The following is a 27289-nucleotide window of genomic DNA, read 5'->3' as shown; positions in this document are numbered from 1 at the left end:
ACAAAATTGAGCTGGCAGGCAAACCACAGCCTCCTCACAATATAAACAGGAATTATTAATCCATACAGAAGGATCGGAACCTTCTAATGTAGTATCAGAGTCCTCCATAGCTTTAGCAAAAGGAAACGCTTCTATTTAAAAAACGGCTCCTTAATACTCCCAATGGCTGGGGCACTCACCACCTCTTAGACCCAGACAGCTAACAATGAAAACACTCTCCTCAGGAATGATGTCTGCAGCAGGATCTTAGGACATGAAAGAGACCGCACCCGGTCACATGGTGCGTAAGACAGGACTTCCCCTGCTATGAAAAAGGGCGCTAAGCTTTTATGAGCTGCGCAACATTTAATAATCTCCCTGAAGGAGATATTAACCCTTGATCCTATCGAGGTATAAAGGAGCCACACTGTGACCCTGTATAGCGTTTTCTTACCCTCCAAGATCCATGCTGTGGAACAGGCACAGCCTCTCAAGTGTGACCTATTAACCCCTAATCTGCCGCTCCCGACATCGCCGCCACTAATAAAATGTATTAACCCCTATTCCACCGCCCCCGACATCGCCACCACTATAATAAAGTTATTAACCCCTATTTCCCCATACCCCAACATCGTCCACATTATAATAAAGATATTAACCCATATTCTGCCGCTCCCTAAACCTCTAGCCTCCCACATCACTGCCATTAAATAAACCTATTAACCCCTAAACCAACAGCCTCCACATCGCAAAAAAATAAATTAAAACTATTAACCCCTAAACCTAACAACCCCCTAACTTTATATTAAAATTACAATATCCCTATCTTAAAATAAATTTAAAAAAACTAAGTTTAAACTATATATTAAACTAGCATTACTATTATACTAAAATTAAAATAACTACAAATTAAATAAATTAAACTACACATTAAAAAAACCTAACACTATTAAAAAAAAAAAATCTACAATTACAAAAAAATTAAAAATACTAAAATTACAAAAAATAAAAAATTCTAAATTGCAAAAATAAAAAATACTAAATTACGAAAAATAAACGAAATTATCCAAAATAAAAACAATTACACCTAATATAATAGCCCTATAAAAATAGAAATCCCCCCAAAATAAAAAAGAACCCTAGCCTACAATAAACTACCAATAGCCCTTAAAGGGGCCTTTTGTAAAGCATTGCCCTAAAGAAATCATCTATTTTCCCTGAAAAAAAATACAAAGACCCCCCAACAGTAAAACCCACCACCCAACCAACCCCCCCAAATAAAAAAAAACAGAATTTATGTTTACCTGATAAATTACTTTCTCCAACGGTGTGTCCGGTCCACGGCGTCATCCTTACTTGTGGGATATTCTCTTCCCCAACAGGAAATGGCAAAGAGCCCAGCAAAGCTGGTCACATGATCCCTCCTAGGCTCCGCCTACCCCAGTCATTCGACCGACGTTAAGGAGGAATATTTGCATAGGAGAAACCATATGATACCGTGGTGACTGTAGTTAAAGAAAATAAATGATCAGACCTGATTAAAAAACCAGGGCGGGCCGTGGACCGGACACACCGTTGGAGAAAGTAATTTATCAGGTAAACATAAATTCTGTTTTCTCCAACATAGGTGTGTCCGGTCCACGGCGTCATCCTTACTTGTGGGAACCAATACCAAAGCTTTAGGACACGGATGAAGGGAGGGAGCAAATCAGGTCACCTAAATGGAAGGCACCACGGCTTGCAAAACCTTTCTCCCAAAAATAGCCTCAGAAGAAGCAAAAGTATCAAACTTGTAAAATTTGGTAAAAGTGTGCAGTGAAGACCAAGTCGCTGCCCTACATATCTGATCAACAGAAGCCTCGTTCTTGAAGGCCCATGTGGAAGCCACAGCCCTAGTGGAATGAGCTGTGATTCTTTCAGGAGGCTGCCGTCCGGCAGTCACATAAGCCAATCTGATGATGCTTTTAATCCAAAAAGAGAGAGAGGTAGAAGTTGCTTTTTGACCTCTCCTTTTACCAGAATAAACAACAAACAAGGAAGATGTTTGTCTAAAATCCTTTGTAGCATCTAAATAGAATTTTAGAGCGCGAACAACATCCAAATTGTGCAACAAACGTTCCTTCTTCGAAACTGGTTTCGGACACAAAGAAGGTACGACTATCTCCTGGTTAATGTTTTTGTTAGAAACAACTTTTGGAAGAAAACCAGGTTTAGTACGTAAAACCACCTTATCTGCATGGAACACCAGATAAGGAGGAGAACACTGCAGAGCGGATAATTCTGAAACTCTTCTAGCAGAAGAAATTGCAACCAAAAACAAAACTTTCCAAGATAATAACTTAATATCAACGGAATGTAAGGGTTCAAACAGAACCCCCTGAAGAACTGAAAGAACTAAGTTGAGACTCCAAGGAGGAGTCAAAGGTTTGTAAACAGGCTTGATTCTAACCAGAGCCTGAACAAAGGCTTGAACATCTGGCACAGCTGCCAGCTTTTTGTGAAGTAACACAGACAAGGCAGAAATCTGTCCCTTCAAGGAACTTGCAGATAATCCTTTCTCCAATCCTTCTTGAAGAAAGGATAGAATCTTAGGAATCTTTACCTTGTCCCAAGGGAATCCTTTAGATTCACACCAACAGATATATTTTTTCCATATTTTGTGGTAAATTTTTCTAGTTACAGGCTTTCTGGCCTGAACAAGAGTATCAATAACAGAATCTGAGAACCCTCGTTTTGATAAGATCAAGCGTTCAATCTCCAAGCAGTCAGCTGGAGTGAGATCAGATTCGGATGTTCGAACGGACCTTGAACAAGAAGGTCTCGTCTCAAAGGTAGCTTCCATGGTGGAGCCGATGACATATTCACCAGATCTGCATACCAAGTCCTGCGTGGCCACGCAGGAGCTATCAAGATCACCGACGCCCTCTCTTGATTGATCCTGGCTACCAGCCTGGGGATGAGAGGAAACGGCGGGAATACATAAGCTAGTTTGAAGGTCCAAGGTGCTACTAGTGCATCTACTAGAGTCGCCTTGGGATCCCTGGATCTGGACCCGTAGCAAGGAACCTTGAAGTTCTGACGAGAGGCCATCAGATCCATGTCTGGAATGCCCCACAGTTGAGTAATTTGGGCAAAGATTTCCGGATGGAGTTCCCACTCCCCCGGATGTAATGTCTGACGACTCAGAAAATCCGCTTCCCAATTTTCCACTCCTGGGATGTGGATTGCAGATAGGTGGCAGGAGTGAGTCTCCGCCCATTGAATGATTTTGGTCACTTCTTCCATCGCCAGGGAACTCCTTGTTCCCCCCTGATGGTTGATGTACGCAACAGTCGTCATGTTGTCTGATTGAAACCGTATGAACTTGGCCTTTGCTAGCTGAGGCCAAGCCTTGAGAGCATTGAATATCGCTCTCAGTTCCAGAATATTTATCGGTAGAAGAGATTCTTCCCGAGACCAAAGACCCTGAGCTTTCAGGGGTCCCCAGACCGCGCCCCAGCCCATCAGACTGGCGTCGGTCGTGACAATGACCCACTCTGGTCTGCGGAAGGTCATCCCTTGTGACAGGTTGTCCAGGGACAGCCACCAACGGAGTGAGTCTCTGGTCCTCTGATTTACTTGTATCTTCGGAGACAAGTCTGTATAGTCCCCATTCCACTGACTGAGCATGCACAGTTGTAATGGTCTTAGATGAATGCGCGCAAAAGGAACTATGTCCATTGCCGCTACCATCAAACCTATTACTTCCATGCACTGCGCTATGGAAGGAAGAGGAACGGAATGAAGTGTTTGACAAGAGTTTAGAAGTTTTGTTTTTCTGGCCTCTGTCAGAAAAATCCTCATTTCTAAGGAGTCTATTATTGTTCCCAAGAAGGGAACCCTTGTCGACGGAGATAGAGAACTCTTTTCCACGTTCACTTTCCATCCGTGAGATCTGAGAAAGGCCAGGACTATGTCCGTGTGAGCCTTTGCTTGAGGAAGGGACGACGCTTGAATCAGAATGTCGTCCAAGTAAGGAACTACTGCAATGCCCCTTGGTCTTAGTACCGCTAGAAGGGACCCTAGTACCTTTGTGAAAATCCTTGGAGCAGTGGCTAATCCGAAAGGAAGCGCCACGAACTGGTAATGCTTGTCCAGGAATGCGAACCTTAGGAACCGATGATGTTCCTTGTGGATAGGAATATGTAGATACGCATCCTTTAAATCCACCGTGGTCATGAATTGACCTTCCTGGATGGAAGGAAGAATTGTTCGAATGGTTTCCATTTTGAACGATGGAACCTTGAGAAACTTGTTTTAAGATCTTGAGATCTAAGATTGGTCTGAACGTTCCCTCTTTTTTGGGAACAATGAACAGATTGGAGTAGAACCCCATCCCTTGTTCTCCTAATGGAACAGGATGAATCACTCCCATTTTTAACAGGTCTTCTACACAATGTAAGAATGCCTGTCTCTTTATATGGTCTGAAGACAATTGAGACCTGTGGAACCTCCCCCTTGGGGGAAGCCCCTTGAATTCCAGAAGATAACCTTGGGAGACTATTTCTAGTGCCCAAGGATCCAGAACATCTCTTGCCCAAGCCTGAGCAAAGAGAGAGAGTCTGCCCCCCACCAGATCCGGTCCCGGATCGGGGGCCAACATTTCATGCTGTCTTGGTAGCAGTGGCAGGTTTCTTGGCCTGCTTTCCCTTGTTCCAGCCTTGCATTGGTCTCCAGGCTGGCTTGGCTTGAGAAGTATTACCCTCTTGCTTAGAGGACGTAGCACTTGGGGCTGGTCCGTTTCTACGAAAGGGATGAAAATTAGGTTTATTTTTGGCCTTGAAAGACCTATCCTGAGGAAGGGCGTGGCCCTTACCCCCAGTGATATCAGAGATAATCTCTTTCAAGTCAGGGCCAAACAGCGTTTTCCCCTTGAAAGGAATGTTAAGTAGTTTGTTCTTGGAAGACGCATCCGCTGACCAAGATTTCAACCAAAGCGCTCTGCGCGCCACAATAGCAAACCCAGAATTTTTCGCCGCTAACCTAGCCAATTGCAAAGTGGCGTCTAGGGTGAAAGAATTGGCCAATTTGAGAGCATGGATTCTGTCCATAATCTCCTCATAAGGAGGAGAATCACTATCGATCGCCTTTACTAGCTCATTGAACCAGAAACACGCGGCTGTAGTGACAGGGACAATGCATGAAATTGGTTGTAGAAGGTAACCTTGCTGAACAAACATCTTTTTAAGCAAACCTTCTAATTTTTTATCCATAGGATCTTTGAAAGCACAACTATCTTCTATGGGTATAGTGGTGCGTTTGTTTAAAGTAGAAACCGCTCCCTCGACCTTGGGGACTGTCTGCCATAAGTCCTTTCTGGGGTCGACCATAGGAAACAATTTTTTAAATATGGGGGGAGGGACGAAAGGTATACCGGGCCTTTCCCATTCTTTATTTACAATGTCCGCCACCCGCTTGGGTATAGGAAAAGCTTCTGGGAGCCCCGGGACCTCTAGGAACTTGTCCATTTTACATAGTTTCTCTGGGATGATCAAATTCTCACAATCATCCAGAGTGGATAATACCTCCTTAAGCAGAGCGCGGAGATGTTCCAACTTAAATTTAAATGTAATCACATCGGGTTCAGCTTGTTGAGAAATTTTCCCTGAATCTGAAATTTCTCCCTCAGACAAAACCTCCCTGGCCCCCTCAGACTGGTGTAGGGGCATTTCAGAACCATTATCATCAGCGTCCCCATGCTCTTCAGTATCTAAAACAGAGCAGTCGCGCTTGCGCTGATAAGTGGGCATTTTGGCTAAAATGTTTTTGATAGAATTATCCATTACAGCCGTTAATTGTTGCATAGTAAGGAGTATTGGCGCGCTAGATGTACTAGGGGCCTCCTGAGTGGGCAAGACTGGTGTAGACGAAGGAGGGAATGATGCAGTACCATGCTTACTCCCCTCACTTGAGGAATCATCTTGGGCATCATTTTCAGTGTCACATAAATCACATCTATTTAAATGAGAAGGAACCTTGGCTTCCCCACATTCAGAACACAGTCTATCTGGTAGTTCAGACATGTTAAACAGGCATAAACTTGATAACAAAGTACAAAAAACGTTTTAAAATAAAACCGTTACTGTCACTTTAAATTTTAAACTGAACACACTTTATTACTGCAATTGCGAAAAAGTATGAAGGAATTGTTCAAAATTCACCAAAATTTCACCACAGTGTCTTAAAGCCTTAAAAGTATTGCACACCAAATTTGGAAGCTTTAACCCTTAAAATAACGGAACCGGAGCCATTTTTATCTTTAACCCCTTTACAGTCCCTGGTATCTGCTTTGCTGAGACCCAACCAAGCCCAAAGGGGAATACGATACCAAATGACGCCTTCAGAAAGTCTTTTCTATGTATCAGAGCTCCTCACACATGCGACTGCATGTCATGCTTCTCAAAAACAAGTGCGCAATACCGGCGCGAAAATGAGGCTCTGCCTATGATTAGGGAAAGCCCCTAGAGAATAAGGTGTCTAAAACAGTGCCTGCCGATATTATTTTACAAAAATACCCAGATTAAATGATTCCTCAAGGCTAAATATGTGTATATATGAATCGATTTAGCCCAGAAAATGTCTACAGTCTTAATAAGCCCTTGTGAAGCCCTTATTTACTGTCTGAATAAAAATGGCTTACCGGATCCCATAGGGAAAATGACAGCTTCCAGCATTACATCGTCTTGTTAGAATGTGTCATACCTCAAGCAGCAAAAGACTGCTCACTGTTCCCCCAACTGAAGTTAATTCCTCTCAACAGTCCTGTGTGGAACAGCCATGGATTTTAGTAACGGTTGCTAAAATCATTTTCCTCTTACAAACAGAAATCTTCATCTCTTTTCTGTTTCAGAGTAAATAGTACATACCAGCACTATTTTAAAATAACAAACTCTTGATTGAATAAAAAAAACTACAGTTAAACACTAAAAAACTCTAAGCCATCTCCGTGGAGATGTTGCCTGTACAACGGCAAAGAGAATGACTGGGGTAGGCGGAGCCTAGGAGGGATCATGTGACCAGCTTTGCTGGGCTCTTTGCCATTTCCTGTTGGGGAAGAGAATATCCCACAAGTAAGGATGACGCCGTGGACCGGACACACCTATGTTGGAGAAAAACCTCTCTCTAACAAAAACCTAAGCTACCCATTGCCCTGAAAAGGGCATTTGGATGGGCATTGTTCTTAAAAGGGCATTCAGCTCTTTTCCATTGCCCTGAAAAGGGCATTTAGCTCTTTTAAGAACGCCCAAACCCTAATCTAAAAAAAACAAAACACACCCCAAAAAGTTTAAAAAAAACCTAACACTAACCCCCGACGATCCACTTACAGTTTCTGAAGTCCGGACATCTAGGCGGCTAAGTCTTCATCCAGGCGGCGAGGTCTTCATCCATCCAGACGGCATCTTCTATCTTCATCCAGGCGGCATCTTCTATCTTCATCCCAGCGGAGCGGATCTATCCTTCAAGACATACAGCGTGGAGCATCCTCTTCATACGGTTGCCGCCATACACTGAATCTTCAATGCAAGGGAGCATTTTCAAAATGGCGTCCCTTGCATTCCTAATGGCTGATTTGATTTTTTAAATTCAAATCAGCCAATAGGATGAGAGCTACTTAAATCCTATTGGTTTTTCAAATCAGCCAATAGGATGAGAGCTACTGAAATTCTTTTGGCTATTCAAATCAGCCAATAGAATTTCAGTAGCTCTCATCCTATTGGCTGATTTGAACAGCCATTTTGAAAAGACCACACTCTGCGCCGCCGGGATGAAGATAGAAGATGCCGCCTGAATGGATAAAGACCTCGCCGTCTGGATGTCCGGACTTCAGAAACTATAAGTGGATTGTCTGGGGGTTAGTGTTAGGTTTTTGTAAAAAAAAGTGCCAGCATAAGGCACTTTACAAAGGAATTCTGATGGACTGCAATGGCGGTGAGTACAAACACGTAAAGCATGGTGAGCTATCTACATGAGTCTCTGCCTATCTGCCAAGGAGCTTCCACTCAAATGACAGACTCACCTCACAGGTGCAGCGAGTACAAGAGTCTGCACTTCTTACAGCTTGTCCGGTCACATAGTTCCGTCCATTGTATGAACAGCCTGTTGATATAAAGAGGTGTAGAAAGTGTTGTTAGTATTATGAATCAGGGATAAGTGACAGTGGTGACACAGTAAAAGGACATAAAGCCATATGAGCATATTAACAGGACATGGGACAGTGTGAGCATATTATAGACAAGGTATAGGAACCAGTGAGAGAGGTGACACAGTAACAGGACATGGGACAGTGTGAGTATATTATAGACAAGGTGTAGGGACCAGTGAGAGAGGTGACACAGTAACAGGACATGGGACAGTGGGAGTATATTATAGACAAGGTGTAGGGACCAGTGAGAGAGGTGACACAGTAACAGGACATGGGACAGTGTGAGTATATTATAGACAAGGTATAGGAACCAGTGAGAGAGGTGATACAGTAACAGGACATGGGACAGTGTGAGTATATTATAGACAAGGTGTAGGGACCAGTGAGAGAGATGACACAGTAACAGGACATGGGACAGTGTGAGTACATTATATACAAGGTGTAGGGACCAGTGAGAGAGGTGACACAGTAACAGGACATGGGACAGTGTGAGTATATTATATACAAGGTGTAGGGACCAGTGAGAGAGGTGACACAGTAACAGGACATGGGACAGTGTGAGTATATTATAGACAAGGTATAGGAACCAGTGAGAGAGGTGATACAGTAACAGGACATGGGACAGTGTGAGTATATTATAGACAAGGTGTAGGGACCAGTGAGAGAGATGACACAGTAACAGGACATGGGACAGTGTGAGTATATTATATACAAGGTGTAGGAACCAGTGAGAGAGGTGACACAGTAACAGGACATGGGACAGTGTGAGTATATTATAGACAAGGTGTAGGGACCAGTGAGAGAGGTGACACAGTAACAGGACATGGGACAGTGTGAGTATATTATATACAAGGTGTAGGGACCAGTGAGAGAGGTGACACAGTAACAGGACATGGGACAGTGTGAGTATATTATAGACAAGGTGTAGGGACCAGTGAGAGAGGTGACACAGTAAAAGGACATGGGACAATGTGAGCACATTATAGACAAGGTATAGGAACCAGTGAGATTGGTGACACAGTAACAGGACATGGGACAATGTGAGCACATTATAGACAAGGTGTAGGGACCAGTGAGAGAGGTGACACAGTAACAGGACATGGGACAGTGTGAGTACATTATAGACAAGGTATAGGAACCAGTGAGAGAGGTGACACAGTAACAGGACATGGGACAGTGTGAGTATATTATATACAAGGTGTAGGGACCAGTGAGAGAGGTGACACAGTAACAGGACATGGGACAGTGTGAATATATTATAGACAAGGTATAGGAACCAGTGAGAGAGGTGACACAGTAACAGGACATGGGACAGTGTGAGTATATAATAGACAAGGTATAGGGACCAGTGAGAGAGGTGACACAGTAACAGGACATGGGAAAGTGTGAGTATATTATAGACACGGTGTAGGGACCAGTGAGAGAGGTGACACAGTAACAGGACATGGGACAGTGTGAGCACATTATATACAAGGTGTAGGGACCAGTGAGAGAGGTGACACAGTAACAGGACATGGGACAGTGTGAGTATATTATAGACAAGGTGTAGGGACCAGTGAGAGAGATGACACAGTAACAGGACATGGGACAGTGTGAGCACATTATATACAAGGTGTAGAGACCAGTGAGAGAGGTGACACAGTAACAGGACATGGGACAGTGTGAATATATTATAGACAAGGTATAGGAACCAGTGAGAGAGGTGACACAGTAACAGGACATGGGACAGTGTGAATATATTATAGACAAGGTATAGGAACCAGTGAGAGAGGTGACACAGTAACAGGACATGGGACAGTGTGAATATATTATAGACAAGGTATAGGAACCAGTGAGAGAGGTGACACAGTAACAGGACATGGGACAGTGTGAGTATATAATAGACAAGGTATAGGGACCAGTGAGAGAGGTGACACAGTAACAGGACATGGGAAAGTGTGAGTATATTATAGACACGGTGTAGGGACCAGTGAGAGAGGTGACACAGTAACAGGACATGGGACAGTGTGAGTATATTATAGACAAGGTGTAGGGACCAGTGAGAGAGATGACACAGTAACAGGACATGGGACAGTGTGAGCACATTATATACAAGGTGTAGAGACCAGTGAGAGAGGTGACACAGTAACAGGACATGGGACAGTGTGAGTATATTATAGAGAAGGTGTAGGGACCAGTGAGAGAGGTGACACAGTAACAGGACATGGGACAGTGTGAGCACATTATATACAAGGTGTAGGGACCAGTGAGAGAGATGACACAGTAACAGGACCTGGGACAGTGTGAGCACATTATATACAAGGTGTAGAGAACAGTGAGAGAGGTGACACAGTAACAGGACATGGGACAGTGTGAGTATATTATAGAGAAGGTGTAGGGACCAGTGAGAGAGGTGACACAGTAACAGGACATGGGACAGTGTGAGCACATTATATACAAGGTGTAGGGACCAGTGAGAGAGGTGACACAGTAACAGGACATGGGACAGTGTGAGTATATTATAGACAAGGTGTAGGGACCAGTGAGAGAGGTGACACAGTAACAGGACATGGGACAGTGTGAGTATATTATAGACAAGGTGTAGGGACCAGTGAGAGAGGTGACACAGTAACAGGACATGGGACAGTGTGAGTATATTATAGACAAGGTGTAGGGACCAGTGAGAGAGGTGACACAGTAACAGGACATGGGACAGTGTGAGTATATTATAGACAAGGTGTAGGGACCAGTGAGAGAGGTGACACAGTAACAGGACATGGGACAGTGTGAGTATATTATAGACAAGGTGTAGGGACCAGTGAGAGAGGTGACACAGTAACAGGACATGGGACAGTGTGAGTATATTATAGACAAGGTATAGGAACCAGTGAGAGAGGTGACACAGTAACAGGACATGGGACAATGTGAGCACATTATATACAAGGTGTAGGGACCAGTGAGAGAGGTGACACAGTAACAGGACATGGGACAGTGTGAGCACATTATATACAAGGTGTAGAGACCAGTGAGAGAGGTGACACAGTAACAGGACATGGGACAGTGTGAGTATATTATAGACAAGGTGTAGGGACCAGTGAGAGAGATGACACAGTAACAGGACATGGGACAGTGTGAGTATATTATATACAAGGTGTAGGGACCAATGAGAGAGATGACACAGTAACAGGACATGGGACAGTGTGAGTATATTATAGACAAGGTGTAGGGACCAGTGAGAGAGGTGAAACAGTGACAGGACATGGTACAGTGTGAGTATATTATATACAAGGTATAGGGACCAGTGAGAGAGGTGACACAGTAACAGGACATGGGACAGTGTGAGCACATTATATACAAGGTGTAGGGACCAGTGAGAGAGGTGATACAGTAACAGGACATGGGACAGTGTGAGTATATTATAGACAAGGTGTAGGGACCAGTGAGAGAGGTGACACAGTAACAGGACATGGGACAGTGTGAGTATATTATATACAAGGTATAGGGACCAGTGAGAGAGGTGACACAGTAACAGGACATGGGACAGTGTGAGCACATTATATACAAGGTGTAGGGACCAGTTATAGAGGTGACACAGTAACAGGACATGGGACAGTGTGAGTATATTATAGACAGGGTGTAGGGACCAGTGAGAGAGGTGACACAGTAACAGGACATGGGGCAGTGTGAGTATATTATATACAAGGTGTAGGGACCAGTGAGAGAGGTGACACAGTAACAGGACATGGGACAGTGTGAGTATATTATAGACAAGGTGTAGGGACCAGTGAGAGAGGTGACACAGTAACAGGACATGGGACAGTGTGAGTATATTATATACAAGGTGTAGGAACCAGTGAGAGAGGTGACACAGTAACAGGACATGGGACAGTGTGAGCACATTATATACAAGGTGTAGGGACCAGTGAGAGAGGTGATACAGTAACAGGACATGGGACAGTGTGAGCACATTATATACAAGGTGTAGGGACCAGTGAGAGAGGTGATACAGTAACAGGACATGGGACAGTGTGAGTATATTATAGACAAGGTGTAGGGACCAGTGAGAGAGGTGACACAGTAACAGGACATGGGACAGTGTGAGTATATTATATACAAGGTATAGGGACCAGTGAGAGAGGTGACACAGTAACAGGACATGGGACAGTGTGAGCACATTATATACAAGGTGTAGGGACCAGTTATAGAGGTGACACAGTAACAGGACATGGGACAGTGTGAGTATATTATAGACAGGGTGTAGGGACCAGTGAGAGAGGTGACACAGTAACAGGACATGGGGCAGTGTGAGTATATTATATACAAGGTGTAGGGACCAGTGAGAGAGGTGACACAGTAACAGGACATGGGACAGTGTGAGTATATTATAGACAAGGTGTAGGGACCAGTGAGAGAGGTGACACAGTAACAGGACATGGGACAGTGTGAGTATATTATATACAAGGTGTAGGAACCAGTGAGAGAGGTGACACAGTAACAGGACATGGGACAGTGTGAGTATATTATATACAAGGTGTAGGGACCAGTGAGAGAGGTGACACAGTAACAGGACATGGGACAGTGTGAGTATATTATAGGCAAGGTGTAGGGACCAGTGAGAGAGGTGACACAGTAACAGGACATGGGAAAGTGTGAGTATATTATAGACAAGGTGTAGGAACCAGTGAGAGAGGTGACACAGTAACAGGACATGGGACAGTGTGAGTATATTATATACAAGGTGTAGGAACCAGTGAGAGAGGTGACACAGTAACAGGACATGGGACAGTGTGAGTATATTATATACAAGGTGTAGGGACCAGTGAGAGAGGTGACACAGTAACAGGACATGGGACAGTGTGAGTATATTATAGGCAAGGTGTAGGGACCAGTGAGAGAGGTGACACAGTAACAGGACATGGGACAGTGTGAGTATATTATATACAAGGTGTAGGGACCAGTGAGAGAGGTGACACAGTAACAGGACATGGGACAGTGTGAGTATATTATAGACAAGGTGTAGGGACCAGTGAGAGAGGTGACACAGTAACAGGACATGGGACAGTGTGAGTATATTATAGACAAGGTGTAGGGACCAGTGAGAGAGGTGACACAGTAACAGGACATGGGACAGTGTGAGTATATTATAGACAAGGTGTAGGGACCAGTGAGAGAGGTGACACAATAACAGTACATGGGACAGTGTGAGTATAGTATAGACAAGGTGTAGGGACCTGTGAGAGAGGTGGCACAGTAACAGGACATGGGACAGTGTGAGCACATTATATACAAGGTGTAGGGACCAGTGAGAGAGGTGACACAGTAACAGGACATGGGACAGTGTGAGCACATTATATACAAGGTGTAGGGACCAGTGAGAGAGGTGACACAGTAACAGGACATGGGACAGTGTGAGTATAGTATAGACAAGGTGTAGGGACCAGTGAGAGAGATGACACAGTAACAGGACATGGGACAGTGTGAGTATATTATAGACAAGGTATAGGGACCAGTGAGAGAGGTGACACAGTAACAGGATATGGGACAGTGTGAGTATATTATATACAAGGTGTAGGGACCAGTGAGAGAGGTGACACAGTAACAGGACATGGGACAGTGTGAGTAAATTATAGACAAGGTGTAGGGACCAGTGAGTGAGATGACACAGTAACAGGACATGGGACAGTGTGAGTATATTATATACAAGGTATAGGGACCAGTGAGAGAGGTGACACAGTGACAGGACATGGTACAGTGTGAGTATATTATATACAAGGTATAGGGACCAGTGAGAGAGGTGACACAGTAACAAGACATGGGACAGTGTGAGTATATTATATACAAGGTGTAGGGACCAGTGAGAGAGGTGACACAGTAACAGGACATGGGACAGTGTGAGCACATTATATACAAGGTGTAGGGACCAGTGAGAGAGGTGACACAGTAACAGGACATGGGACAGTGTGAGTATAGTATAGCCAAGGTGTAGGGACCAGTGAGAGAGATGACACAGTAACAGGACATGGGACAGTGTGAGTATATTATAGACAAGGTATAGGGACCAGTGAGAGAGGTGACACAGTAACAGGACATGGGACAGTGTGAGTATATTATATACAAGGTGTAGGGACCAGTGAGAGAGGTGACACAGTAACAGGACATGGGACAGTGTGAGTAAATTATAGACAAGGTGTAGGGACCAGTGAGAGAGATGACACAGTAACAGGACATGGGACAGTGTGAGTATATTATATACAAGGTATAGGGAACATTGAGAGAGGTGACACAGTGACAGGACATGGTACAGTGTGAGTATATTATATACAAGGTATAGGGACCAGTGAGAGAGGTGACACAGTGACAGGACATGGGACAGTGTGAGTATATTATATACAAGGTATAGGGACCAGTGAGAGAGGTGACACAGTGACAGGACATGGGACAGTGTGAGTATATTATATACAAGGTATAGGGACCAGTGAGACAGGTGACACAGTAACAGGACATGGGACAGTGTGAGTATATTATAGACAAGGTATAGGGACCAGTGAGAGAGGTGACACAGTAACAGGACATGGGACAGTGTGAGCACATTATATACAAGGTGTAGGGACCAGTTATAGAGGTGACACAGTAACAGAACATGGGACAGTGTGAGTATATTATAGACAAGGTGTAGGGACCAGTGAGAGAGGTGACACAGTAACAGGACATGGGACAGTGTGAGTACATTATATACAAGGTGTAGGGACCAGTGAGAGAGGTGACACAGTAACAGGACATGGGACAGTGTGAGTACATTATATACAAGGTATAGGAACCAGTGAGAGAGGTGACACAGTAACAGGACATGGGACAGTGTGAGTATATTACAGACAAGGTGTAGGGACCAGTGAGAGAGATGACACAGTAACAGGACATGGGACAGTGTGAGTATATTATATACAAGGTATAGGGAACATTGAGAGAGGTGACACAGTGACAGGACATGGTACAGTGTGAGTATATTATATACAAGGTATAGGGACCAGTGAGAGAGGTGACACAGTGACAGGACATGGGACAGTGTGAGTATATTATATACAAGGTATAGGGACCAGTGAGAGAGGTGACACAGTGACAGGACATGGGACAGTGTGAGTATATTATATACAAGGTATAGGGACCAGTGAGACAGGTGACACAGTAACAGGACATGGGACAGTGTGAGTATATTATAGACAAGGTATAGGGACCAGTGAGAGAGGTGACACAGTAACAGGACATGGGACAGTGTAAGCACATTATATACAAGGTATAGGGACCAGTTATAGAGGTGACACAGTAACAGAACATGGGACAGTGTGAGTATATTATAGACAAGGTGTAGGGACCAGTGAGAGAGGTGACACAGTAACAGGACATGGGACAGTGTGAGTACATTATATACAAGGTGTAGGGACCAGTGAGAGAGGTGACACAGTAACAGGACATGGGACAGTGTGAGTACATTATATACAAGGTATAGGAACCAGTGAGAGAGGTGACACAGTAACAGGACATGGGACAGTGTGAGTATATTATAGACAAGGTGTAGGGACCAGTGAGAGAGGTGACACAGTAACAGGACATGGGACAGTGTGAGTATATTATAGACAGGGTGTATGGACCAGTGAGAGAGGTGACACAGTAACAGGACATGGGACAGTGTGAGTATATTATAGACAAGGTGTAGGGACCAGTGAGAGAGGTGACACAGTAACAGGACATGGGACAGTGTGAGTATATTATAGACAGGGTGTAGGGACCAGTGAGAGAGGTGACACAGTAACAGGACACTGGACAGTGTGAGTATATTATAGACAGGGTGTAGGGACCAGTGAGAGAGGTGACACAGTAACAGGACATGGGACAGTGTGAGTAAATTATAGACAAGGTGTAGGGACCAGTGAGAGAGGTGACACAGTAACAGGACATGGGACAGTGTGAGTATATTATAGAGAAGGTGTAGGGACCAGTGAGAGAGGTGACACAGTAACAGGACATGGGACAGTGTGAGTATATTATAGACAGGGTGTAGGGACCAGTGAGAGAGGTGACACAGTAACAGGACATGGGACAGTGTGAGTATATTATAGACAGGGTGTAGGGACCAGTGAGAGAGGTGACACAGTAACAGGACATGGGACAGTGTGTGTAAATTATAGACAAGGTGTAGGGACCAGTGAGAGAGGTTGTGTATGTGTCCCTGTCATCATCTTCTTTTTTTTCTCAGGATGGTGATGTTGTGTTCTGACCTAGTGCAGTGCTCAGTTACTGGGGATGTATGAGGATTTAAGAGATAAGAGAGAAAAGAGAGCAAATTACAATGACATCACTTACCATCACATACAGGGCAACAGGTGCCAGGCCGTGGGGGTAATGGATTTCGGCACAAGACTGCACAGTGCCGTTTCTTGCATTGGATGATGCCTTCCTGTACAAGAGAGAGGCAGATTAGTATGATAGATACGCACAGGACAAGCAGGCATGAGGTGGGCATCAGAGGCTACATTACCACACAGCGGCACATCTGACACGGCTCTCCCTGAGGTTTCCACTCGTCCCCGTGCTTCCGTGTATTGATCCCATCAGTGCAACCTAGTTTAATGAAAAGGACAGGGATAAGACAGGAATCAGTGGGAGGGGACTGTGAGCATATAATGTGACATGAAGCTGTACGTGAGAATATGGTAACACATGGAGCAATAGGGAACCAAGATCTCACCTTTACAGCGCCGACAGCACTCCCCAGGGATATCCTCCTGCAGCGCACAGGTCAGGTCAGGACATGAGATTCTTACACACTGTATGTTACCGCCCTATGGTCAGACAGACAAACACACAGAATGTTACAGCCCTATGGTCAGACAGACACACAGAATGTTACAGCCCTATGGTCAGACAGGCACACAGAATGTTACAGCCCTATGGTCAGACAGGCACACACACAGAATGTTACCGCCCTATGGTCAGACAGACAAACACACAGAATGTTACAGCCCTATGGTCAGACAGGCACACAGAATGTTACAGCCCTATGGTCAGACAGGCACACAGAATGTTACCGCCCTATGGTCAGACAGGCACACAGAATGTTACAGCCCTATGGTCAGACAGGCACACAGAATGTTACAGCCCTATGGTCAGACAGGCACACAGAATGTTACAGCCCTATGGTCAGACAGGCACACAGAATGTTACAGCCCTATGGTCAGACAGGCACACAGAATGTTACAGCCCTATGGTCAGACAGGCACACAGAATGTTACAGCCCTATGGTCAGACAGACACACTGTATGTTACCGCCCTATGGTCAGACAGACAAACACACAGAATGTTACAGCCCTATGGTCAGACAGACACACAGAATGTTACAGCCCTATGGTCAGACAAACACACAGAATGTTACAGCCCTATGGTCAGACAGACACACAGAATGTTACAGCCCTATGGTCAGACAAACACACAGAATGTTACCCCCTATGGTCAGACAGACACACAGAATGTTACTGCCCTATGGTCAGACAGACAAACACACAGAATGTTACAGCCCTATGGTCAGACAGGCACACAGAATGTTACAGCCCTATGGTCAGACAGGCACACAGAATGTTACAGCCCTATGGTCAGACAGGCACACAGAATGTTACAGCCCTATGGTCAGACAGGCACACAGAATGTTACAGCCCTATGGTCAGACAGGCACACAGAATGTTACTGCCCTATGGTCAGACAGACACACAGAATGTTACAGCCCTATGGTCAGACAGACAAACACACAGAATGTTACAGCCCTATGGTCAGACAAACACACAGAATGTTACAGCCCTATGGTCAGACAGACACACAGAATGTTACAGCCCTATGGTCAGACAGACACACTGTATGTTACCGCCCTATGGTCAGACAGACAAACACACAGAATGTTACAGCCCTATGGTCAGACAAACACACAGAATGTTACAGCCCTATGGTCAGACAGACACACAGAATGTTACAGCCCTATGGTCAGACAGACACACAGAATGTTACAGCCCTATGGTCAGACAGACACACAGAATGTTACCCCCTATGGTCAGACAGACACACAGAATGTTACTGCCCTATGGTCAGACAGACAAACACACAGAATGTTACAGCCCTATGGTCAGACAGGCACACAGAATGTTACAGCCCTATGGTCAGATAGGCACACAGAATGTTACAGCCCTATGGTCAGACAGACACACAGAATGTTACAGCCCTATGGTCAGACAGACATACAGAATGTTACCCCCTATGGTCAGACAGACGGAATGTTACCCGCTATGGTCAGACAGACACACAGAATGTTACCCCCTATGGTCAGACAGACAAACAGAATGTTACCACCCTATGGTCAGACAGACAAACACACAGAATGTTACAGCCCTATGGTCAGACAGATACACAGAATGTTACCCCCTATGGTAAGACAGACACACAGAATGTTACAGCCCTATGGTTAGACAGACACACATAATGTTACAGCCCTATGGTCAGACAGACGGAATGTTACCCGCTATGGTTAGATAGACACACAGAATGTTACCCCTATGGTCAGAAAGACACACAGAATGTTACCGCCCTATGGTCAGAAAGACACACTGTATGTTACCCCCTATGGTCAGACAGACAGACAGAATGTTACCCCCTATGGTCAGACAGGCACACAGAATGTTACAGCCCTATGGTCAGACAGACAGAATGTAACCCCTATGGTCAGAAAGACACACAGAATGTTATTGTCCTATGGTCAGACAGAAACACTGTATGTTACCCCCTATGGTCAGACAGACAGACAGAATTTTACCGCCCTATTGTCAGATAGACACACAGAGTGTTACACTCTGAGGTCAGACAGACACACAGAATGTTGCTGCCCTATGGTCAGACAGACACAAAGAATGTTACCGCCCTATAGTCAGACAGACACAAAGAATGTTACCGCCCTAAAGTCAGACAGACACACAGAATGTTACTGCCCTATGGTCAGACAGACATACAAAATGTTACCACCCAATGGTCAGACAGACACACAGAATGTTACTGCCCTATAGTCAGACAGACACACAGAATGTTACACCCCCTTGATCAGACAGACACACAGAATGTTACACCCCCTTGATCAGACAGACACACAGAATGTTACACCCCCTTGATCAGACAGACACACAGAATGTTACACCCCCTTGATCAGACAGACACACAGAATGTTAAACCCCCTTGATCAGACAGACACACAGAATGGTACACCCCTATGGACATTGCATTACCACCCAGAGAACAGACACATATTTAATTATCCTGAGGACAGATAAACATCATATTATCATACCAATGACAGACAGATGGACAGTGCATTACCACCCTGAAGACAGTCACAAACATATTACATTATAATCCTGAGGACAGACACACATCACATTATCATACCAAAGGCAGGCAGACACACATTAAATCATCATCCTGAGAACAGAGAGACACACATCACATTATCATACCAAGGGCAGACAGACACCCATACATCATCATCTTGAGAACAGACACACATCACTTTATCATACCAAGGGCAGACAGAAGGACATCGCATTACCACCCACAATACAGACACACAGATATACCTGCTCACTCCCATGGGGACACTCACCTGACATGTGCAGCTCTCACAGGGGTCACTATGTCCCCGGAAGGTCACTCCATTGGGAATAATGTCACCATGCAGGTCACAAGCCGAACAATCTGGGCAACATGAACCTCGTCTGACGCCATGTGTGCAAGTTAGTGAGCACTGCACTAGGTCAGTACACTTTATATCACCATCCTGAGAAAATAGAGAAGAAGATGACAGGGACACATATACATACACAACTTACCTGTCTCTAACCCTCTGCCATCACTCACCTGACATCTACATTGCTGGCAGCCATCTCTGGTAGTGACATTGTGTCCTGATGACAAGGGCCGACCATCCAACTCACACACTATAAAAGACAAAAGTAATAACAGGTGACATTATTGGTATTTCCTCCAAATAGCGTGCATAATACAAGTTGTAAACACATGAGCACAATCGCGATTTATGCTCATCTGTTTAGTGCGACTTCAGAGCTGTGGTTAACTGTTAAGCAATACTACAAACTTGCACAAAACAAATCAAAAATACATTGTGCAGTGCTGTTACACTCATAATAATACTGTCTGATTATTACAGAAAAATAATTGCATTAAAAGTTAAAAGGGTTCAAAGCTAAGAGGTCTCAGGTATCTAATATGTGTGTACATATGTATTTATATATTTATATGTGTATTTACAGACATATATATATACACATATAAACACATAAATACATATATACATATAAATACATAAATACACATGTACACATGTAAACACATATACACATATAAACACATAAATACATATGTACATATATAAACACATAAATACACATAAATACACATAAATACATATGTACACATATAAACACATAAATGCATATGTACACATATAAACACATAAATACATATGTACACATATAAACACATAAATACATATATACACATAAATACATATGTACACATATAAACACATAAATACACATAAATACATATGTACACATATAAACACATAAATACATATATACACATAAATACATATGTACACATATAAACACATAAATACACATATAAATACATAAATACATATATACACATATAAACACAAAAATAAGTGCTTTGGAGCTCTTTGCAGTCAAGTAGATGAAAACATAAAATAAAAAAAAATGTATGCAATATTCATATTTAATAAATGTGTTTACTGTAAATATTTATACATAGCAGAATAAGTTATATGTATTTATAAATAGATATTCATATATATATATATATATATATATATATATATATATATATATATATATATATATATATATACATACACACACATACACACACATATCTATACCTATATATGATCATCTATACATAGGTATAGATTATCCTATGTGAAGAACATTGGAATGTGAAATATTAATATTTCTTGTCGGGTTAGAGCACTGGGTTAAACCCGATCGTGTTTGCCCAACTTGTTGGGTGTTAGCCGCCCCCCCCCCTTTTCGCACTCCATTGAAGTCTACGGGGGGGATAAGTTAAACTGCTTTTGTGATATTCAAAGTTCAGCTCTTGTAATACGCACACAATCCGACATGCACATAAAGCCTCTGTCTAAGTTAACGCATGAGTGCGAGTGATAAATTGCGCTCCACTTGTAATCTAGTCCTGCATGGGGGGAGCATATGTGAGTTAAAGTGTCATGAAACCCAAATGTTTTCTTTCATGATTCAGACAGAGAATGTCATTTTAAACAACTTCACAGTTTATTATCTAATTTGTTTAGTTGTCTTTTTGATTGGTAGCTGCACATATAAGCCTCGCATTATTGGCTCACCCAGTGTGTTTAGTAGCTCACCGCAGTGCATTGCTGCTATATCAACAAAGAATACCAAGAGAATAAAGTAAATTAGATCAAAAAGTAAATTGGAAAGATATTTAAAATTGTATGATCTATGCAAATCAAGAAAAAAAAAAAAAGAGGGTTTAATGTCCCTTTAAAAATAGCATTACAGCAACAACCACTGCATGGATAATTTTAGTATCTGTGCTTAAAAAGGCTGCTGCATATTTGTGTGAGACATTAACAGGAACCATAGGGAGGACATAGAAGATTAAGGTAATGAAACGGCCCTTTAATTCACATGAAGAAAGTCCATAAACAGACTACAGTAAATACAGATACGGAGGAGTGGTCTCCAAACACTTCTAAATAATACAGAGGTTGAAGTAAAGAAATAAATAAAGGGGAAAACACTTTTATGGTTTGTTAAAGGATTTTGCTTTCTCCAATGTTGTAAGAGCGTTGAGTTAACCCTTCTGTATCTGCCTTTGTCACCACTGAGCTCTAAAAAAGGTTCACTGTTTTAACATTTACTTCATCAAAGTCTATAGTGAAAATGTAAATGTATTTTTGTATGATACACTTTTAATTTGCAAGATTACAAACTAATTTAATTGTAAAATGATACACTTATAATTTATATATATATACGGGTAGATTACGAGTTTTGCATTAGGAGCTGTGCGGTGCTAACGAGCAGTTTATTCTCACCGCTCACTTTCCTACAGCGCTGGTATTACGGGTTTTCAGAAACCCGGTGTTAAAAGACAAGAAGTGAGCGTAGAGCAAAATTTTGCTCCATGTCTCACTCCAATACCAATGCTGCTTAAGTCAGTGGTGAGCTGGTCGTACGTGCTCATGCACGATTTCCCCATAGACATCAATGGGGAGAGCCGGCTGAAAAAAAGTCTAACACCTGCCAAAAAGCAGCGTAAAACTCAGTAATGCAGCCCCATTGATTCCTATGGGGAAACTAAAGTTATGTTTACACCTAACACCCTAACATGAACCCTGAGTCTAAACACCCCTAATCTTACATTTATTAACCCCTAATCTGCCGCCCCCGACATCGCCGACACCGACAAACTTATTAACCCCTAATCTGCCGCTCCGGACATAGCCGCCACCTACATTATACTTATGAACCCCTAATCTGCTGCCCCCAACATCGCCGACACCTAAATGATTTTTATTAACCCCTAATCTGCCGCCCCCAATGTCGCTGCAACCTACCTACACTTAACCCCTAATCTGCTGCCCCCAACGTCACCGCCACTATATTAAATTTATTAACCCCTAAACCTAAGTCTAACCCTAACCCTAACACCCCCTAATTGAAATATAATTTAAATAAATCTAAATAAAATTACTATCATTAACTACATTATTCCTATTTAAAACTAAATACCTGTAAAATAAACCCTAAGCTAGCTACAATATAACTAAAAGTTACATTGTATCTAGCTTAGGGTTTATTTTTATTTTACAGGCAAGTTTGTATTTATTTTAAACTAGGTAGAATAGTTAGTAAATAGTTATTAACTATTTACTAACTACCTAGCTAAAATAAGTACAAAATCTGCCTGTAAAATAAAACCTAACCTAAGTTACAATAACACCTAACACTGCACTACAATTAAATCAATTCCCTACATTAAATACAATTAAATAAATTAAATTAAATTAGCTAAATCACACAAAAAAATCAAACACTAAATTACAGAAAATAAAAAACAAATTACAAGATATTTAAACTAATTACACCTAATTTAATAGCCCTATCAAAATCAAAAAGACCCCCCCCCAAAATAAAAAAAACCCTAGCCTAAACTAAACTACCAATACCCCTTAAAAGGGTCTTTTGCGGGGCATTGCCCCAAAGAAATCAGCTCTTTTTCCTGTAAAAAAAATATAAACAACCCCCCCCCAACAGTAAAACCCACCACCCACACAACAAACCCCCCCAAATAAAATACTAACTAAAAAAACCTAAGCTCCCCATTGCCCTGAAAAGGGCATTTGAATGGGCATTGCCCTTAAAAGGGCATTTATCTCTATTGCAGGCCCAAAGCCCTAACCTAAAAAATAAACCCACCCAATACACCCTTAACAAAATCCTAACACTAACCCCTGAAGATTCACTTACCGGGAGAAATCTTCATCCAAGCGGCAAGATGTCCTCAATGAAGCCGGCAGAAGTGGTCCTCCCAGACGGGCAGAAGTGGTCCTCCAGACGGGCAGAAGTCTTCATCCAGACGGCATCTTCTATCTTCATCCTTCCAGCGCGGAGCGGGTCCCTCTTCAAGACATCCGACGCGGAGCATCCTCTTCAAACGACATCTTCTTGCTGAATGAATATCTCTTTAAGTGACGTCATCCAAGATGGTGTCCCTTAGATTCTGATTGGCTGATACAAATCTATCAGCCAATCGGAATTAAGTGAGAAAAAATCCTATTGGCTGATTGGATCAGCCAATAGGATTGAGCTCGCATTCCATTGGCTGATTGTAACAGCCAATAGAATGTGAGCTCAATCCTATAGGCTGATTGGATCAGCCAATAGGATTGAAGTTCTTTTTCTACTTTAATTCCGATTGGAATCTAAGAGACACCATCTTGGATGACGTCACTTAAAGAAATATTCAATCAGCAAGAAGACGTCGTTTGAAGAGGATGATCCACGTCGGATGTATTGAAGATGCCGTCTGGATGAAGACTTCTGCCCGTCTGGAGGATCACTTCTGCCCGTCTGGAGGACCACTTCTGCCGGCTTCGTTGAGGACATCTTGCCGCTTGGATGAAGACTTCTCCAGGTAAGTGAATCTTCAGGGGTTAGTGTTAGGATTTTTTAAGGGTGTATTGGGTGGGTTTATTTTTTAGGTTAGGGCCTTGGGCCTGGAATAGAGCTAAATGCCCTTTTAAGGGCAATGCCCATCCAAATGCCCTTTTCAGGGCAATGGGGAGCTTAGGTTTTTTTAGTTAGTATTTTATTTGGGGGGTTGGTTGTGTGGGTGGTGGGTTTTTCTGTTGGGGGGGTTGTTTGTATTTTTTTTACAGGAAAAAGAGCTGATTTCTTTGGGGCAATGCCCCGCAAAAGGCCCTTTTAAGGGCTATTGGTAGTTTAGTTTAGGCTAGGGTTTTTTTGGGGGGGCTTTTTTATTTTGATAGGGCTATTAGATTAGGTGTAATTAGTTTAAAGATCTGTAATTTTGTTTTTTATTTTCTGTAATTTAGTGTTTGTTTTTTGTGCCATTTAGCTCATTTAATTTAATTGATTTAATTGTATTTAATGTAGTGTAGTGTTAGGTGTTATTGTAACATAGGTTAGGTTTTATTTTACAGGTAAATTTGTATTTATTTTAGCTAGGTATTAAGTAAATAGTTAATAACTATTTAATAACTATTCTACCTAGTTAAAATAAATACAAACTTGCCTGTAAAATAAAAATAAACCCTAAGCTAGATACAATGTAACTATTAGTTATATTGTAGCTAGCTTAGGGTTTATTTTACAGGTAAGTATTTAGTTTTAAATAGGAATTATTTAGTTATTAATAGTAGGTTTTATTTATATTTATTTAAATTATATTTAAGTTAGGGGGTGTTAGGGTTAGGGTTAGACTTAGGTTTAGGGGTTAATAAATTTAATATAGTCGTGGCGACGTTGGGGGTGGCAGATTAGGGGTTAATAAGTATAATGTAGGTGTTGGCGATGTTAGGGGCGGAAGATTAAGGGTTAATAATATTTAACTAGTGTTTGCGAGGCGGGAGTGCAGTGGTTTAGGGGTTAATATGTTTATTCTAGTGGCGGCGATGTCTGGAGTGGCAGATTAGGGGTTAAAATTTTTATTATTGTGTTTGCGATGTGGGAGGGCCTCGGTTTAGGGGTTAATAGGTAGTTGATGGGTGTTTAGTGTACTTTTTAGCACTTTAGCTATGAGTTTTATGCAACGGCGTTGTAGTGTAAAACTCATAACTACTGACTTTAAAATGCGTTACGGATCTTGGAGGTAGAGGGTGTACCGCTCACTTTTTGGCCTCCCAGGACAGACTCATAATACCAGTGCTATGGAAGTCCCATAGAAAAAAGACTTTACAAAGTTTACGTAAGTCGGTTTGCGGTAAAGCCAAAAATGTGTGCGGTGCCCCTACACCTGCAAGACTCGTAATAGCAGCGGTAGTGAAAAAGCAGCGTTAGAACCTGTTAACGCTGCTTTTTCAGCTTACCGCAAAACTCGGAATCTAGGTGATATATATCAGTCCAGAATCACCATGTACTCACTCTCTGATTGATATTTTGTACTAGTCCGGTGGCTCCTCCCTTTTTATATTATTTAAATAGATATTGCATTCAGCATGAGGGCACTCACAGGTCTTATAATAAACCTTTATTATTGATTTCCAACGCAAATCATCCAAACATATCAGTCGACGTTTCAGCGTTCTCATGCACCATTCACCAGCTCAGTGAGTGCTGTGTGTGCCTTCGGTTTCAGCTCAATGGATATTTTCTCTTTTTGGACCATTCTCTGTAAACCCTAGATATGGTTGTGAGTGAAAATCCCAGTAGATCAGCAGTTTTTTAAATACTCAGACCAGCCCAACCTGGCACCAATAACCATGCCACGTGTAAAGTCACTTAAAGGGATAGGAAAGTCAAAATTTAACTTGCATGATTCAGATAGAGCATGTCATTTTAAGACACTTTTACATTCACTTCTATTTTCAACTGTGTTTTATTCGTTTGGAATCCATTGTTGAAAAATATTACACACATATCATACACTAGTGGGAGCTTGCTGCTGATTGGTGCCTGCACACATTTGTCTCTTGTGATTGGCTAAATAGATGTGTTCAGCTAGCTGTCAGTAGTGCAATGTTGTTCCTTCAGCAAAGGATAACAAGAGAATGAAGCAAATTTGATAATAGAAGTAAATTGGAAAGTTGTTTAAAATTGGATGTTCTATACAAATCATGAAAGATGATTTTGGGGTTTCCTGCCCATTTAAATCCCCTTTATTCCCCATTCTGATGCTTAATGTTTTACCAAGCAATTGGACAGGTGTACCTAATAAAGTGGCTGGTGAGTGTATGTATATGTATATATCTGTATATATATATATATATATATGTGTATATTTATGTATATGTGTATATTTATGTATATGTATGTATATGTGTATATGTATGTATGTGTATATTTATGTATAGGTATATACAGGGAGTGCAGAATTATTAGGCAAATTAGTATTTTGACCACATCATCCTCTTTATGCATGTTGTCTTACTCCAAGCTGTATAGGCTCGAAAGCCTACTACCAATTAAGCATATTAGGTGATGTGCATCTCTGTAATGAGAAGGGGTGTGGTCTAATGACATCAACACCCTATATCAGGTGTGCATAATTATTAGGCAACTTCCTTTCCTTTGGCAAAATGGGTCAAAAGAAGGACTTGACAGGCTCAGAAAAGTCAAAAATAGTGAGATATCTTGCAGAGGGATGCAGCACTCTTAAAATTGCAAAGCTTCTGAAGCGTGATCATCGAACAATCAAGCGTTTCATTCAAAATAGTCAACAGGGTCGCAAGAAGCGTGTAGAAAAACCAAGGCGCAAAATAACTGCCCATGAACTGAGAAAAGTCAAGCGTGCAGCTAC

The 27289-nt window shown here is 42.4% G+C and overlaps 1 protein-coding gene across 1 annotated transcript in view; it reads right to left on the bottom strand.

Moving 5' to 3' along the window:
- The window catches only part of KCP (kielin cysteine rich BMP regulator), a 565655-nt gene that overhangs the window by 341642 nt on the left and 196724 nt on the right, over positions 1-27289 (bottom strand). The window contains 6 exon segments of the mRNA XM_053716343.1: positions 8036-8115; positions 16499-16592; positions 16674-16756; positions 16884-16977; positions 19827-20000; positions 20081-20160. Coding sequence (XP_053572318.1) covers positions 8036-8115; positions 16499-16592; positions 16674-16756; positions 16884-16977; positions 19827-20000; positions 20081-20160 — 605 coding nt within the window.

The sequence above is a fragment of the Bombina bombina genome, chromosome 6 (genome assembly GCF_027579735.1).
Source record: "Bombina bombina isolate aBomBom1 chromosome 6, aBomBom1.pri, whole genome shotgun sequence".
NCBI lineage: Eukaryota > Metazoa > Chordata > Amphibia > Anura > Bombinatoridae > Bombina > Bombina bombina.
The sequence above is the reverse complement of the archived record's forward strand: the minus strand, read 5'-3'. Positions and strand labels throughout refer to the sequence as shown.